This window comes from Propithecus coquereli, unplaced genomic scaffold (genome assembly GCF_000956105.1).
Source record: "Propithecus coquereli isolate 6110/MARCELLA unplaced genomic scaffold, Pcoq_1.0 Scaffold14, whole genome shotgun sequence".
Classification (NCBI taxonomy): Eukaryota; Metazoa; Chordata; class Mammalia; order Primates; family Indriidae; genus Propithecus; species Propithecus coquereli.
The window spans coordinates 4,201,583-4,219,224 of NW_012138302.1; the positions used below are offsets into that span (position 1 = coordinate 4,201,583).

At 39.1% G+C, this 17,642-nt stretch overlaps 1 protein-coding gene across 1 annotated transcript in view; it reads right to left on the bottom strand.

Annotated features, from left to right (window-relative positions):
- Window positions 1-17,642, bottom strand: part of CACHD1 (cache domain containing 1) — a 210,536-nt gene that overhangs the window by 89,527 nt on the left and 103,367 nt on the right. The window contains exon 3 of the mRNA XM_012639326.1: window positions 5,245-5,393. Within this exon, the coding sequence (XP_012494780.1) occupies window positions 5,245-5,393 (149 nt within the window). The remainder of the gene's footprint in view (window positions 1-5,244; window positions 5,394-17,642) is intronic.

The window sequence follows — 17,642 nt, forward strand, 5'->3', positions numbered from 1 at the left end:
AAAAAAAAAAAAAAAAAAGAAGAAAATGGATATGACATATTCTTAAGTCAAATCTATTAACATTATATGGTGTTTTAAGGTCAAGACTTACAAACTCACATGCTAACATGGGTCAAGCCAGGGACAAAAGTCAGGGAAATGAGTTGGGTGTAATGCATCAGACAGGAACTAGTGGGACCTGGTGAATGGGAGAGTCCATGCTGTATGTTTAAAGGGGAACTGCTCTTCATGAAAGTGGACTGTCGCCAAGTAGGAATGTGGCTTCAGAATTGCCAGATCTTCTGATTTTTCAAGAGAAGAAAAAATTTGAATTTTTAAAATGTGTAATCTCCCAAAGTTTTAAAGTTGGCAACAGATTTAGAAAACTTACACATTTCAAAACGTTCAAAACATCTGTGGGGGCCAAAACAAAAAGAAAAACCCCACAAAACACCTGCAGGCCAGATGTAGTCCATGAGTACAATTGCGCGCGCGTGTGTGTGTGTTTGTGCACTCCTTGTGGGAGAGCCCAGCACCTGACCCAAAGCAACACAAAGGGTGCTGTTAATTAAATTATGTGAATAAATGAACCCACTTTCAAAACTACTTTAAGTGATGCCACCGAAAATGAGTTTGTTTTAAATTAAGCCTGAACCTATTTTTTTTTCCATATTGGAGAATGTTAATTCTTCAGATCATTCCTGCAACAAACATTGACAGAGTGCCTGATCACTATTCAGGGCCTTGTGCAGAACAATTAATTCTAAGGCTCCCGAGTAAGAATTTTAAAGTCGACTTGGTCTGAGAAGGAAAGTATCAAACCCATCTGAAAAAATCGATTTTCTGCTACTTTGCAGGATCTCTCTGTTGTCATCATGGTATAACCTTCAGGGTGTATTGTGCAGAATGGTCTATAATAGAACTCTCTAAAGCCCCTCTCTCTTCCACACTGGGCATTTTATTTTTTAAAATATATACTATTAAGCTTTAGTGAAGAAAAGCAAATATGGATTTATAAATCAGTAAAATGAAATGAAAAGCTAGGCTTGAAACAAAAAGTGAAAATTAGCCATTGGTTAAAATTACTTATAAAAACATCGTCCTAGTTTCATGTCATCTTTAATACATCAGGAAAAGAAGCAAGGTCAATAGGCCACAGGCACTTAAAATATTAGTAACAAACAGCCATTGTACCATTGGGCCAGTGCTGAGTTTTAAAAAACCTTTATAAAGCCCAGATGATATAAGAATGAACACGATCCAGAACTAAGACTGGAGATCCCTTATCAGTGATCCAACTGCTTATATTTATAATAAAGACAGTATTAATACATGTGCATATGGCCAGATACATGGACATAAAGAGTTTTAAAGAGTTAGCTTTATAGAACTGTAGTATCTCACAGTTTGGAAGAACTTTAGCCATAATCTTGAGTTCATTTTTCATAAGCTTCAGTCATTTCCATATCTATCCCCTTCAAAATTTTGGTCACATTCGCTTGATATTTTCATTTAAAATACTTCAATTTTTTTAATTTACTTATATTTATTTTAAAAAGAAACTTTATGTTATTGTCAGAAGAGAAAAAACAGTGTTTCTTGACATAGAGACATACAGGATAATATTGAAATAAATAATTATCAAATAAAAAAAAAATCTACGGATAACGTAAAAACATCTCCCCTACAACCACCTCAATAGTGAGGTAAGTACTATCAATATTCTTAACTCATTGATGTGGAAACTGAGGCTAAGAATTTAAGTGACTTTCCAAGGTCAATTTGTGAGTCAGAGATATTCAAAACCAAATCGGCCTAGCATTAAAAAAAAAAAAAGTTTTTAATCACATCCTTAAAGTGCCTTGAAAGACTAGGAGTTCCTCCTTTCTGCATTAACTCCAACATGAACTCCCTGAGACTCAAAACGTAGACATTGTTGGAGAGACTGGAATATAGGAAAGAGTGAAATGAAAATGTGTTCAGCAGGGTACCACCGCAGTTAGAATACGCAGATAAAAGCATTTTATATGGGATTGGAACAAAGTCGGCCAGCTACGGATTCTTATCCTGGTTCACTCCAACAATTTACTATGAACTCTCTCCATTTTTGAATCTTTATTAAAAAGGTAGGGGGCACTTGTAATTTTAGAAAGCACTTGTGTTCAGCCAACGGCTGGAAGAGTATCAGCTCCGTGTTCACTTCCAAAATTCCTACATGCATGTCCCTGGCAAGTGAGCTCCATTCAAAGCCAAGTAGACTCAGCCTAAGAGAAGGGTAGTCCTCACCGGCCACTTCATTCTGTCAATAGCTGTTGTCAGAACTCTCTTTGTCACCTGAGGTTCCCTATTTTGTTTATCTTTTCTGATTGTTCAGCTTTATCCTCAGAACTGCCCTGGTTTTACAAGATTTACCCCAGATAGCAGTTCTCGGCTCTGTTAAGTACTCCTGGTGAGGAGAGAGATTGCACCTTCAACATTCAGTGCAGAAAGAAGTCCAAACTCTGAAAGAGGAATGTTCTTTGGTACCAATCTGCTTACTCAGCGTGTATCCTTCTAGGAGTACAGTTAACTTCTCTTAGATATTAAACTGAACTAACTAAATGATAACTTACTAAAGGGCAAAAACTACATTTTATGTTTTATTGTATTAACAAAAAGGTTGACCACTGGGTTTTGCCAGATGAGATGGCCTGCATACCTGACCTGAGTCCTTATCTCGGCATACTCAAAATGGAAATCACTGTCTTTACCCCAAAACATTTTAATATAAGTCCTCCCACACTTTCCATGTATGGGGGGTGTGTGTGTGTATGAGAATTTCACAAGTCAGCTTCTACAGCAATTTCCCTAACTAATCCCCTATGGTTAGAAATTGACAGTATTTATAATTTTCTCTATTCCAAAAGGCTACTACAATAAATTTCTTCACATGTTTATCTTTATAAACATGTCTGATTATTTTCTTGTGATGTTTATTCCTCCAAATGGCCAAATCAAGTAAGATGTATATTTCCAAAGTTCATAAAATTGTTTCTGATACAACCCATCTGATACAGTTCACTACTTTGAGAAACCACACCTTTTGTCCTAAATACTAATTATGTTCAGTATTTGCCAACCCAACCCCTAATAACTTATGCATCTGAGAGTAGACACCCCTTTATCATCCGTATATTCGAATCAATTCAGGTATCAACAAATAGTTGATTAAACACAATTGCCAGGTGCTGGGGGCAAAAATGGATGAGGCATAATTCCTGTCCAGAACAGTAGGGGAGGCAGACTCACGACAACAGGTGTGACACATTAAAGTTTTACACAATATAGAGGTGTATAAAAATTACAATGGTAACAAAGAGGAGAGAGCAATAGATTCTTCCAGGGGCAAAAGGAAATAAGGAGAAGAAAGAGAGGGAATTGGAAGCTATGGAAAAAGGGCAATTGTTGAGTTACTCCTTGACACATTAATAGAAATTCACCAGGTGGGCAAGTAATGGGGTAGATTTCCCAGTAGAAACCAGCCAATTCAAGTCAAATTTTTCCCCCCTCTAGGGCACTAGTTCTTCTTGGGAATTTATAGAGATCCCCATTCTTTTAAGCCAGTTTTTCAATCTTGGCACTACTAACATTTTGGGCCAGGCAAATCTTTGTTTTGGGGGCTGCCTTGTGTGTTATAGGATGCATAGCAGCATCCCTGGCCTCTACTCACTAGATACCAGGACCAACTATTCCCCTCTACCCTCCTTCCAGTTGTGACAACTGAAAATGTATACAGACATTGTCACACATCTGTCTCTAGGGGGGGAAAAAGTATAATTATAGTTCTAGGGACTTCTCCTTATTATGCTATTTTTTCTCCCTGTACTGAAAATGATTTTTTATTGAGGATCAAAACTCAATTGAACCCCTATTTTATTTTTAGGTAAGTGATCACTTTTTCAAAAGCATTAAGTTACTGGTACCCCAACTATAAAAGATAAACCAAATCTTTGATTATACCTAATAAACAAAAAATGAAATGTTCATGCTGATATGGAAGTATATAAATATAATATTATGGCTAATGTTTATTTAGAACATCACAGTTTACAAAATATTTTCACGTTTGATTTTATTGAGTGCTCGCAACACCCTATGGGAAGAAAGGATGGCTCAAAGACACCAAATATCCAGAACCATGTGACTGTTAAGTGTTGGAGGTAGGATTCCTAGCTAGACAGACTCATTCCAAATTGTATACACTTTCCATTTAATTTAGAGAACAACTAGTATGAGCTTCAGGCTGTAGACAGGGTAAGCCAGAGGAAGGCTCATCTTAATATCACATAAAGGGAGAAATAAAATGACTTGAGGATGCCCTGCTACCTACAAAGCCCAACAAGAAATCGTAAGTAAAAACAAGCTTTGGAAACAAAGGATCAATTAAAATCACCAAAAACCTACATTACATCCATCCTTTGCCTAGCCTAAAGAGCACTTATTATGCAAAAAGAGGAAAAATACATACTAATTAACATTTACACGCATATATTTTTAAAAGCATGTTAATATCTTTTACTTATCTAAATAGCCCTATAAAATTGGTATATTAAAGATTATTATCCACATTGAGCATAAAAATAAACATTAAGTAACTTGATTAGGGTCACACAGCTAATTAGAGGCCAAGTCAAACTTAAGTTCTTTGTACCTCTAGAAAAGTATTCATTCCACTATAATTTCCAGTATCACGTGGCCCTACACCCCTTCAGATATAAATATCACTAGGTCAATAAATAAAAATATCCTCTACCATGCAGATACTAATCCTGTTTCAATATTATCTGAAATCATATTTCCCTTAGGAGTTTTAAAGATAGTAGCTACTAAAGTAAGAAATGGGATTTTTTGGTTACTCTTAAAGACAAAAAACCACTCCCTTAAATTAATCAAGTTACATGCCTTAATAGTTGACTCATGACAAAATGTTTCCCATTTTCTATATTTATACTGTGTACTCAAATAATAGTTGATACTCCTGAACATGAGTTCCAGTATGACAAAAAGGTGAGTCGGGAAGATCCAGGAATTTCCTGGCTATAGAACAGAGTCACATTTCTTCAAAATTTGTCTATGTAAAAGACAAAGGGCTTATCTTAACTAATAGGAAATAAACTATATACTTTGCAATAAACAAACATAGGTATTTTGAATATGAAACAGAAAGTATAAGCAATTCAATTTCTGGTTTAAACAACAATAACAACAAAAATTTTAAGGTCTTACTCCATCATGGAAGGTGGAATAGTACAGCAGTCTTGGATCGCAGTTAGCGGGGAGGTGAGGTGAGCCGTATAGGATGCTTCTACAACTTGCTTGTTCCGATTGACCACATCCAAGTAGCGGTTGAACTTCTCTCGGATTTTTTTGGCTAGCTGTGGGATGACAGTGAGCAAAATAAATGGAAAAATCCAAGACAATAACCCATTGCACTTTTTCTAATAAACTAATCAATTTGTGTCACAAGCTGCATAGATTCAACTTCAGGGGTTACACACGTGCTCAAGTCTTACTCCACTATGTGGGCTGACATAAAAATTGCACAATGCCCAGAAGTCGCAGAAAGATACTCAAACAATAAAATTATATCTTCTATCTTATAAAAGATGATGATATATTACAAACGTCTCATGTGTTCAAATTCAAAGAGAATCATACCTATCCCTAAAATGTCTTGCTGGAAAAAGGAAAATAGTATTATTGACATTGTTATTACCAACATAACAGTGGGCATTAACGGTTATAGAGCAACAATAATGATTTATTACTTGTAGTTCTGGATTCACATAGATTTTCAAGGGGAGAAATGCACAAGAAAGGGAAACAACATTCAGTACCTCCTGCTACACAGCCCCGGGGTGCACCACTCACGGTCTTCCTTGTGAAGAGCAATTTCCTGCAGTTATGCAATGCAGGCATCCATATAAAACAAAATGTATAGGTAGAAATATACTTCTGTTTGGTCTATTACATCTTTAAGATGGACAAATGTCTTTCTTAACTGCTGCAAACACACGCTTCACCATGATTTACTTTCATGCCAGAATAACGAAAGCAAATTGTTACGCATACTGCTTCTTCCCCCATTGTTGCCATCAAATACCACAGCTTAATCACAGATCTCCAAGGAAAACAGTGTTGTTTTTCTTCCCCTTAAATAAAATGTTACCCAAATGAAGTGACTGATAGAATTATAGCTAATTGGTTTTGTAGGGCTATTCATTACCAGCACACTAGAGGAAAACTAATCACCTCCTTTGGGTCATGAGTCTCATGCAATCCAATAGCTTCCGGGCTGAGTGCATGGAGTCAAATCACAATATCTTCATTTGTTACTTTCAAGCCAATTTTAAATCTTGATTTTGTTCCAGTGATATCTGGGAACCTTCAGAGTCTCAATTAAATGACTGAGGGTCTCAGCCTTGCTAAAAATGGCATAAAGTTCAGAAAAATTTCCAGACATAAAAAAGAGCAAGTATAATGTTTAATTTGATAATGGATCATCCCAATTCATTTTGTCATTTTCAAAGGAGGAGTTGTGGGTCTTGAAAATTTAATAAGTCTACCTGTAATTCTGCTCCCTGAATTAGAGTTCTTACTACTTAAAAAAAAAAAAAAATGTAGCTTTTCTTCATTGCAGTAAAACGTATAAACACAGTTTAATTTAGACTATTGGTGATTTTGCTCCCCAAGGGACATTTGGCAAGGTTTGGAGACAATTTTGGTTGTCACAACCTGGTGGAGAGTGCTACAAAGTGGACAGGCAGAGGCCGGGGATGCTCCTAAACATCCTACCATGCACAGGATGCTCCCCATAACCAAGAAGTATCCTGTCCAAAATGTCAATAGTGTACCCGCTGAGAAACTTTGATTTAGAGAAAAATCAAAGATAATTATCCCAATTAGTAATTCAGCCAATAGGTCCCAAACTGTTTTGTTTTAATTCTCTACCCATCCAAAATGGTATCTTATCAGGGGGGAATAAATCTAGTTAATTTCCACATTTACAAATTTCTATTTTGTTCTTTGTTTTTTCTTCCCCAAGTAATGTAACACAGACTATCATGTGTGGTACAATTACGAAGACAGGACTATTCACTCATTATCAGATGTGTTTTGTTTTTTTTTTTTTTAGGAAGGCATGAGGTAAAGTTTATTGAGGGGGGAGCAAGATAGGATTACAGAGCAAGAGTAAGACATAGATTTGCAAAGCATGATACATACACCACAGATGACAACCAGACCCATTGTCACAGCAAAGGGAGAGCCAAAGGAAGGGCAAAGGGAGAGGTGTGTCGATGTTTTTTTTTGCTTTTTTTCTTTTGAGACAGAGTCTCGCTTTGTTGCCTGGGCTAGAGTGAGTGCCATGGCGTCAGCCTAGCTCACAGCAACCTCAAACTCCTGGGCTCAAGCAATCCTTCTGCCTCAGCCTCCCGAGTAGCTGGGACTACAGGCATGCGCCACCATGCCCAGCTAATTTTTTCTATATATTTTTAGTTGTCTGATTAATTTCTTTCTATTTTTTAGTAGAAATGGGGTCTCGCTCTTGCTCAGGCTGGTCTTGAACTCCTGAGCTCAAACGATCCACCCGCCTTGGCCTCCCAGAGTATCGATGTTTTTTAAACAGCAGCTTGCACTGATCTAATGGTCCTTTTTCTAGACTCTCACATTCAATGGGCAGTTGAAGGTGTGAGAGTAACAAGTCCGGCTTAAAAACCTAATGTATAGTCTCCTTATAGTCTCATTACAACAATGAATGCTATTATCTGTCTAATGTCTGGTTATCCCACTAGACTACATGCTCTGGAAGTGCAGTTACCACCTATGTTTTCATTCACCTTTCTTTCTTTGGCATTCAGCACACTGCCTGGCATTGCAGTACAAAAAATATTTAATGAATTAGTAAAGGTAAAAAAAATTCACTCCTGAGTCTCATCAGTCTTATCTTTTATTCTATAATCAACAACCTCTTTAAAAACATAGGATAATTATTTTTAAAATATACAACAATATGTATTTCTGGAAACTCCATCAAGAAGGAAGTTTTAAGTTCTGATTTCTGATAAAATAAATATTATTAATTTTCTGCCTAGGAACATCAAGAGTATAGTCCTTCATTTCCCTTGGAAACAAATGTTCTGTAACATGATAAAGATAAAGTATACTTAAAGGAACTGGATATATATATCATAAATAACATCTTCACAAATTCACTTTAAAATGAAAATGAAATTTATAATCATTTGTCTTTCTCACATAGACATTTAATGTTTAACGCCACTTTAGAAATACCCAAGGGATTATTCTACATATTCAGAGAATTCTAACTTTAAAAAGTCAGATCTAGCTAATCATAGATATTCTAATCCAATCCACTGCCTATTTCCGTAGAGGCCATCAGCTAAGAATCATTCTTACGTTAAAAAAAAATTTTTTTACTCGGACTTGGTGGGGAGTGGGGAGGCAAGGGCAACATACATAACCTAAACATCTGTACCCCCATAATATGCTGAAATAAAAAAAAAATTTTTTAAAGACTATTTTGTGATACTTAATGATTACATGAAATTCAAATTTCAGTGTTAATAAGGATTTACTTAAATACAGTCATTTGTTTAGTACTTATGGCTGCTTTCATTGTACAATGGCAGAGGTTAGTAGCTGCAATAGAGGGCTGTATGGCCTGCTTTGCTACAGGTAGAAATCAAGGGCCCTAACATACCCCAACACGGAGCCATAATCCCAGTGTGGTGGATCTGTAACTGCCAACTGTTTGACGTGGCTCCCCATTTGAGAGGTGCGATCTACATTTCCTCCCATCCCACTGCTTGAATCTGGGTAGGCTTCTGGTGGCTTCTGCTAGTATAGAGAAAGCGATACTACGTAACTTCCAAGGCCAGGTCATAAAAGGTCATGCAGCTTCTATCTGCCTCTCTTGGAATGCTGTGTAAGATGTGTGCAGAAGCCACGGTGTTTAGTTGGCAGCCCTAGCTAAGCGTGTCTTTATGTCATCTCAGTCCAAGTTCCAGGCATGAGTCAAGAAGCCTCCAGACAATTCCTGCCCCTGGGGTCTTTCCTTGATGAAGCCCCAAACATATGAAGTAGAGGTAAGCCATCCCCGCTGCACCTGGGCAAAATCCTGACCCATAGGGTTCGCAGAAATAAAGAAATAGCTGTTTATGCCACTAAGTTTTAGGTGGTCTGTTATGCAGCAACAGGTAACTGGGACAGCCAGGATAGGCTGAATCTTATGATAAGCACATGGAAGCCAAGCAAAACAAAGCTGCTCAAAGGTAGGCACTGCATCTAAATCACGAAAAGTATAAAAATTATACCCTGTGGATTCTAAACTTGTTACAAAGAGATTTCAGGGTTCTTTAGAAAATTTAATAGCTACCATATAGAAGTACTTACCATATATTATGCACCAGGACACTACAGTGTAGATATTCTCATTTTATATCAAAGAGGTTAAGTGACTACCCTAAAGCCACAAAATAAGTGAAAGAGCCATTCACTTATTCAAATCTGTGTGCTCACTTGCTATGGTGTCTTAGACAAACCAAACCTAAAAGAAGCTGCAATGGTGGCTTGAAATATTAAAATATGACAAATCACACAGGCTGAGAATTCCTGTTAACTCAACCAGACAAGGCAAAGAGCAGAGTGTTAGAAGGCCCTGTGCCCTGGGCTGGCTGTGGAAAAGAGTGTTCCCTGGGGTGGGGGATGATTGGCTGATGGGAGAGGGGGCCTGGCAGAAGTGTGTGTTGGGAGTGGGGGAAGATGTCTGCCTTTGGCTTCCCTGTTAGGGTCAGCTTCAAACCGCATTCTTCATCATCAGAGAACATACTTTGAACACAGAGTCCAGGCACCCATGACACTTAACGAAGCATCTCAAATGCATGCTCTCTCCAACTGGAATCACATCTGCCAGTCAGAAATCCCCCAGTCTTTCATGTAGTGACATCCTATCTTGCCTCGTTAAGAAAAAAAATTGCCAACATTCGCTGAGTGCTGTGTACGAGTCACTGTTTTAGGCATGTCATATGCATATACTTAATCCTTAATTAAGGATTCAAAAGACTTAATCCTTTGAAGAACTCTGTAAGGAACACATCTCCATTTTCCAGAAGTGGACACTAATGAGCAATTTGCTCAAGGTCACAAAGCTAGTAAGTGGGTAGAGCTGGGACCCAAACCCAGTAGTCTGACTTCAGAGCCCAAGCCTTTGACCTTTATGCAACTCTGTTTCTCCCTGAAATACAGAAATCAATCCTCTCCTCCCATTTGTTTTCAAATCCATTTTTTTACATGCTGTGAAATTTTTGGCATGACACCATAAACCATGCACAGTATCATTACTTTATAAAAGAATTAGATTTTTAAAAATTAATATGGTTTCATTTAAAATTCTTCACAATTCCTATGAAAATCAAATACTTGGAGGAAGTTCAGAATTGTTGAATTCTACTAACAATATAAAGAAGAGTTGGACCAAATTTGATATAATAAATTCTCAAAAAAAAAAAAAAACCCTGATGCCTACCCAATATTAACTGACTACTGTAGTGTTAACTTACATCAAACTAATTTAAATGATTCTAAATACTCAAGGATGTTGTGTTACTTTGTTAGTAACCTGGAAAGAGAACAGAGTGGATGTATTATTCCTCTTCTTCAGGATGTACATTTCAGAATTCAACATTTCCCTCAGAATTTTCACCTTCATGAACTTATCTGTCATCATAGGGCAGTAGAGGAAATTGTAATTCCCATTTTACAAGTGAAGAAACTGAGGCATATGGAGCTTAAAAGTCTCTTGACTCCCAGGGGGTGCTCTTGGCCCCCCTCAACCCCACTGCACGCAATGAGCTCTCTGCGCCCCTCTGACAAGGAATGTGATGGTGATTCACTATGGAAACCTCACCTCATGCTCCACTGTAGGGTATTTTTTTTTTTCCTCCTTCTGAAAGCAATCTCTTTTAGCATGCCAACCAAACCCAGGTTGCTCGGCAAGCCTAACAGAATCTTTTAGAGTCAAGATAGCCCACAGAGAGATTAAATCCTGAACATATTCATTAAACTGAAGAGGACCAGCTAACCAATGTGGGACCTTCCAAGAGGCCAGATAGATTCTGGATCTGTGTCCGGCCATGATCCCTGCAGACAAGAAAACAAAGGACATCCTCAACAAAAAGCTACAGGTGGACCCGCAATCCTCTTCAGTATAATTTAAAACATTTTTCTTTCCACAGCTCAGCTTTCATCTTTTATCCTTCTTTATCCTTTCCCATTCAACCCCTAAGGGGTTCCTGAATGCTGATGAGACGACGGGACTAAAACCATCTTGTCATCTTTTGGGTCAATTCTTAGGCTAGCCAACATCCAGCAATGGGTCAAATGATCAGTAGGTAGCGTGTGGTCCCCATGGGAACAGATTCTAATTTGTCATCATCTCCAGTGACAACGTTTCATCACAACATCAATGAATTTCTTTCTTGCCGAATTTCTTTTCCCTTAATTTTCCCATAGACATTTCTGTCATTTGCATACTTCCCCAGAGCCCTTTTCTTTAAAGCTCTTTTTACCTTAGCTTCACACTTCTGAAGACTGGGGGCAGGAAGGGCACATGGTTAGGAAAAGGTAAAAGAAAACAAAAACGCAAAGGCATAGTATACACTTTATTTACGTCTGCTTCCTAAAAGGAAGGGCTGGAAGGTGTTTTGAATGTTAGGGAAAGCTTTATTTAAAATATATAACGATGAAGCTGACAGGCACAGACAGGAAATGTACGCTGGGGGACTGAAGATTCATAGCAAAATTCCTATTGAATGTAGAAGAGTTTAAAATTTGACATTCAAAAACCTTTGTGCCTCGATAAGAATTTAATAGCTGATCCTTCTTTCCTTCAACTCCACCCTTATCACTTTAGAATAAATCTTTCATTTTGTTTTCCAGTAAGTTTCAGGGTTTAGTTAACTTAAATGTGTGTGACACAGAAATAATTTTAAGCACAAATATTTAACATCTCTGAACACCACACCGGTGCATTCCAAAGTTCTTCATAGAAAACATTCTCAGTGTTTCATGGTGCACTCTATCTACAAGATATTAGAAATGTACACTGTATACAAGATATAAGAAATGTTCTAAATCCTTGCTATTGTTTTTACTAGTAATAGTTGTAATATTCCAGACAGACACAGTGCTCTCTCACTTATTAGCTGGGAATTTGGGCAAGTTCCTTGACTTCCCTTAGCATTAGTTCCTCATGAATAAAATGGGAATAATATCCCTTAAAAGGCTTATTGTGATGTTCAAATGAAACAGTGAATATAAAAATCCCAGGATAAGTACAAGGGCTTATTCTTATTGTCAAACCCCAGTCTCTGGACTAGGAAGTGCATGTGGTAGTAGAATACAGAGGGTCTAAACTTTCCAACCACAGACCTCGAAGTAAAGGGAGAGGGAGGGACTACCTGAATGTTGGCTAACCATTTTATTCATTTAACTCATCCTCACCGTTAATTCTGCATAGGAAACCTGGCATGAGGTCTGGAGGAAAAAAGTAATTTTTTTCTTAGACTAACAGCAAAATGGCACAAAGGGCTAGAGTCAAATTTGAGTTAAATCCAGCTCTGTCATTTACTAGTTAAAGGAGACCAGATAAGTTATTTCCCTAAACCTCAATCTAATCACCTCTAAACTGGATATATTAACAGCTGCTTTGTGATGCTGTTTGAGAACTAAGTGGGTTAAGTTTGCAAGGTATTTAGCACAGTGCCTAATGTGTTGTAAGAGCCAAGTACATGGTAGCGGCTGTTGTTATTATTGTTTGGGGACCTTAGCATATTGGCTCAGGAACTCTGAATTGAGAATCCAAAGAATTTTCTCTGAACTTGGAGAAGGCCGCGGAGGTGACGCAGCCTGGGTGGATGTGTTAACACTGGGGCCACGACCTTACCACAGCTGACATGCCTCTTCTAAAGTGCTGCGTCCTGTACGGTAGGGAATTACAGGCTTGGGCAGCTCAAGATTTTTCTGGGATCTTCTCTTAAGGCTCTAATGACTTTACTCCTGGTGCTGTACTATACCACTTTCAAAGCATTTTTACATGAGTTGTCTCACTTGTGCCTTATAACAATCCTGAGGGAGAGGCAGAGCAGGTAATCCTTACCCCACTTTCACGAGCAAGGAAAGCAAGGCTCAGTGGCTGGCCCAAGCGCACGCTGAGTAAAAGCAGAAAACAAAGAGACAATTTCTTCTAATCCCTACCTCCGTTCTCTTTCTGCTACAAGCTCCCTCAAATTGAAGAAAAATGTGAACTCTCCCAGATCAAATTATCTAAGTTCTGCTCATTCTTTCAGTTCTAGCCCAATTTCAGCCTCTTTGAAGCCTTCTCAGGCCCTTTCTTTTCCGAAATTTCCTCGGACTCACCATCTGCTTCACACTGTTGACCATTCCTCATTTGAGGACCCTCTTTTCCCCAACAAACCAATAACATAACAATAATTAGCACTAATTGATTGCTTACTATGTACCAGGCACCGTGCAAAGTGTGTCTTTACCGGATACTTTTTAATCCTCACAACAGCCCTTGGTAATTGTGCTATGCTATTTTTACAGATGATTCCAATGGATTAATTTGCAAAAGGTCACCCAGCCAATAAACAGAAAAATTAGATGAAATCCACCCTCTCCAACCACTGCATTGCCCATTTTATTTAATATAGTGCCTAGCACGTACAAGAGACTTACAGGTATTAATTACTGTATGCATTCGTCCTCACACAATATACCATCATTTGCCATATCAGAAAACTCTGCTTCTGAGTCTAGAAAAGGGCAGATAACCTATGAATATTGCTCGTATCTACTTCAAGCCAATCAGAAACTTCAAGGCCTGTGTAGTTCTCTATCTTGACCTGCCTCCTAGGTCATATTGGCTGCTCTGGAGCAAGTCCTGCTGTCTTAGTCAGCTCCAGCTCCTCTAACAACATACTATAGACTGGGTGGCTTAAACAACAAATATTTACTTCTCACAGTTCTGTAAGCTGGAAAGCCCAAGATCAAAGTGCCGGCAGACTGAGTGTTTGGTGACAGCCCTCCTTCCTAGCTTGCAGATGGCCATCTTCTTGTATCACCCGTGGCAGTGAGAGTGTCTCCATCTCTTCTTCTTCTTATACCAAGTGCTTTGGTGTCTCCATCTCCTCTTATAAAGGCACTAATCCCATCATGGGGGCTCTACCCTCATGATCTCGTCTAAACCTAATTGCCTCCCCACCTCCAATTACCATCACACTGGGGGTTAGGACTTCAATGCGTGAATTTGGGGAGACACAAACATTCAGTCCATAATACTTGCCTAAACATAGAGCACCTGTTCAGAAAGGTATCCTGATGGCAATTGACCATAGTCATGATAAGGCTGCTCATCATCACTAGTTTGGGCTTCATGAAATTAGCCAGTAGAGCAGAGCCTGGGCATGATGGGCAATGATACTGGACGAGATAGATGAAGACCTCGGGATGGAATAGGGCCAGTCTGAATTCCCACTGGCCCATGGAGACTTCAGGGTTGGCGGACGTATGGGAATAGCCCATCCAACGGAGAAGCAGGGCAGCCGCTGACAGACGATCTGCAGGTGGACCAGGAAAATTTATGTGCAAGGCTGTCTGGGCCCCAGGGTCACATACCCTGATCCTGTGAGAGGTGGGGCCTCTGTGCTGAGCTGGGAGGAGTGCAATGGAAAAAACAGAAGGCAAGTGCTGACATGCCAGAGAACCAGAGGAGGCTGAGCCCTGGGAAACAGTTGAGAGCAGCAGCTTCTCTTTTTACGCAAAACACACGTTGGCTTTAAAGATTATATAACAGGGTTGGTTTGGGTAGCAGTTTGTGTTAGGTATTCCAGGAGAGTTGCCATGATACACACCCAGGCCTCCAGAGAAAGCCAAGGTTATCAACTCAAGGGCTCAATGGGCTCTTGCCCTGTTTTTCACCCCACTCTACCCTTAACGACCAAATCATAACAAAAGAAACAATGGGGAGGGCAGGTGTCAGCCCACTTCTCCTCATTTCACTCTGTAAAAGGAGCCCCAGAGCTGAGATTCTTTTAAATCTGAAACAGGCAAATGCTCAGGCCTTGCAAGTTTATAGCCTGCTCCTTTACAAGGAAAAAGAAGTTCAGCCTAGTCTTGACCTTAGAATCAAGAGGCTGAGAATTGGAAAGAGGACAGAGCAAAAGCCACAGCATACAAGATAATCACTAACATTTTACTTCATGATTTTTGAGATAAGTTTGGGTAGGATATTAATTACAGGGGAAAGGGGAAAAAATACCATGGGTTCGGGAACTTAGGAATTCTCTGGTGGCCTATGAAAGACACACTCGACCATGGAAATGGAAAGCTAACCCAGTCTCTTTACTCTTACCATGTAAAGCTCTTATTTACAGTACAAATATCTGTGCATAACTTAGATAAACACTAAGTATAATATAGACACATTCCAAGTAAAAGGGAAGCCACTAGAGGAAATGGGGACAGATAGATTGGGAGGGCTCGGGGAACTTGAAATTTCACTGCAGTCCAGACAGACTCTCTTCCCCATGCCCAATGCAAAGACTATCTCATCACAGACTAACCTTGAGACCTGGGCCGGAGCCTGGCACATGCTGCAGGGACTCTGGAAAACGTCTGCTGCATCAACGAAGGACGAAACCTGACCTAGCTTCCAGGTAGAAGCCAACTAACGGGAGCATTTTAAGATTCTTCAAGGGCCCCTTTGAGAGCGTATCGATCAAACACTTGCCAGCAAGGGTCAATTAGCTCAGCAATGGAGTAGAAAGATGACACTGGCAAGGAAACAAAAATCTGCTACCACTAAATACTTCCTTACTCTCACTCACCCCGGCCAAGAACTTATTAAATCCAAGTCCTGGGAAGACAATCTTGAGACACAATGACGTTCTCTAAAATTTTTATAAATCTAGATGTTTCCATTTCTCATTTTTAAATAATGTTGACTTGCCTTTCCAAAGAAATATAGCTTTGTGCCACTTTAGGATTTCATAGTGTGTCAGCAGAGCTCGATTACAGTAATTACAAGATCTCTCCTAGTCCCCCATTACAAAAAGATAAGTTCAAGCCAGAGTCTAATGCACAGTGTATTTCTATATTTGGAGTAACAAATTTGCACAATGCAGCTCCCTTTAAAACTAAGAAAGTTTGATTTCTTGAATATCCATATTAGCTGAGTCTTGAGTACAGTGTGGCAACATTAGGAAGTAGGGATACTCTTTCTCCTGGTCCTCCCTTTGAACAGTGAAGCCAGCTTGTAATGTGCCAATGTCACTCAATAGAGAAAAGGCCCTTCTAGGCTTTAGTTTCAAGGTACTTGAGCAGGAGCAAAGCAAACTCTGAGATTTAGGGGCCTTTACAATGCAGGCATATAGCTATAACTGTTGATTCAGAGGTACAAGGTTTTTTTTTTTTTTTTTATAATTAGGAAAAAATGTTTTTCAAGCCAATAACAACAAACCCCTCCCCTGGCCCCCACGCACAACTTAGATGAAGTGCAAATGTTGGATGCTGGTGGGAAATACATTGCTTGCTATTAAGACTTGCTAGAAACAACAACAAAAAGAAATGTTTCCCATGTGGATTCCAAACCAGAGGAATGAGGATATTGCCTGAACCACAACAATTTTATTATATCCTTCTCTGAACTGTTCTGTGTGTTCCCTTGCCAAGCTGCATCTAATATCCCTCTCCAAGTCACAGTTGAATTTAGGAAGGTCTTCTCATCCCCTATCTGATGACAGGGTGGATTGCAAACAGAAGAACTGGGGCACGTCTGCTCTCTATCGGCTGTTTGGCTGCAGGATTCATTGCTGACACCTTCCTCTAAAGTTTGGTGTTACAGTAGGCCTGGCATGGGTGTCAGTGGATGTGATGGTGACATTTCCTGATGACTCTGCAGAAGAATCAGCATTTTATACCATGTTTAAAAAAAAAAAAAAAAAGGACTAACGGCTACTTAAGGAACACCCGATGTGGATGCCCATGAGCAACTATTTCAACATGATCCCTACCTGGCTGGAGTTTTCTAATATTAAAATAAAGCTGTAGTTCTTGGTAAGTTTCCAAGTTTATCACACCACATGTTATTTCATGGGTCCAGATTTTCAAAGCACTTAGCCAATTCAAGGCTTCCTGATACTAGCAGCAATTAATTCCTTCATATCATTACCATAGTATTTCCTATTGTACCAAGGAATATGTTGAGGATGGGGTGGTCCCTGTTCTTAAGTTGCTCACCAGGTTTTATTTATAATACATTCTGAGATGAGTTTCTGTGTATGCATTCTGCCAGCACAGATAACGTGAGGTTATTTTATTTTTCTAGTAGGAACAGCAGTTTTAGATGGAAGATCGAGTTAGGGGTGGGGACAGGGAGATGATTGGAGAATTCTTGGCTGCTGCTTTCTCACCAGCATTTCCAAATACTATTCAACCTTGAGATATTGGAAATGTGGGTAAAATGGCCTTAATTGTTTCCATTTTTAGTGGAATGTTCATTTCTCAAGATAAAGTCTTTCCAGCCCTTAGAATGAGGACTTAGA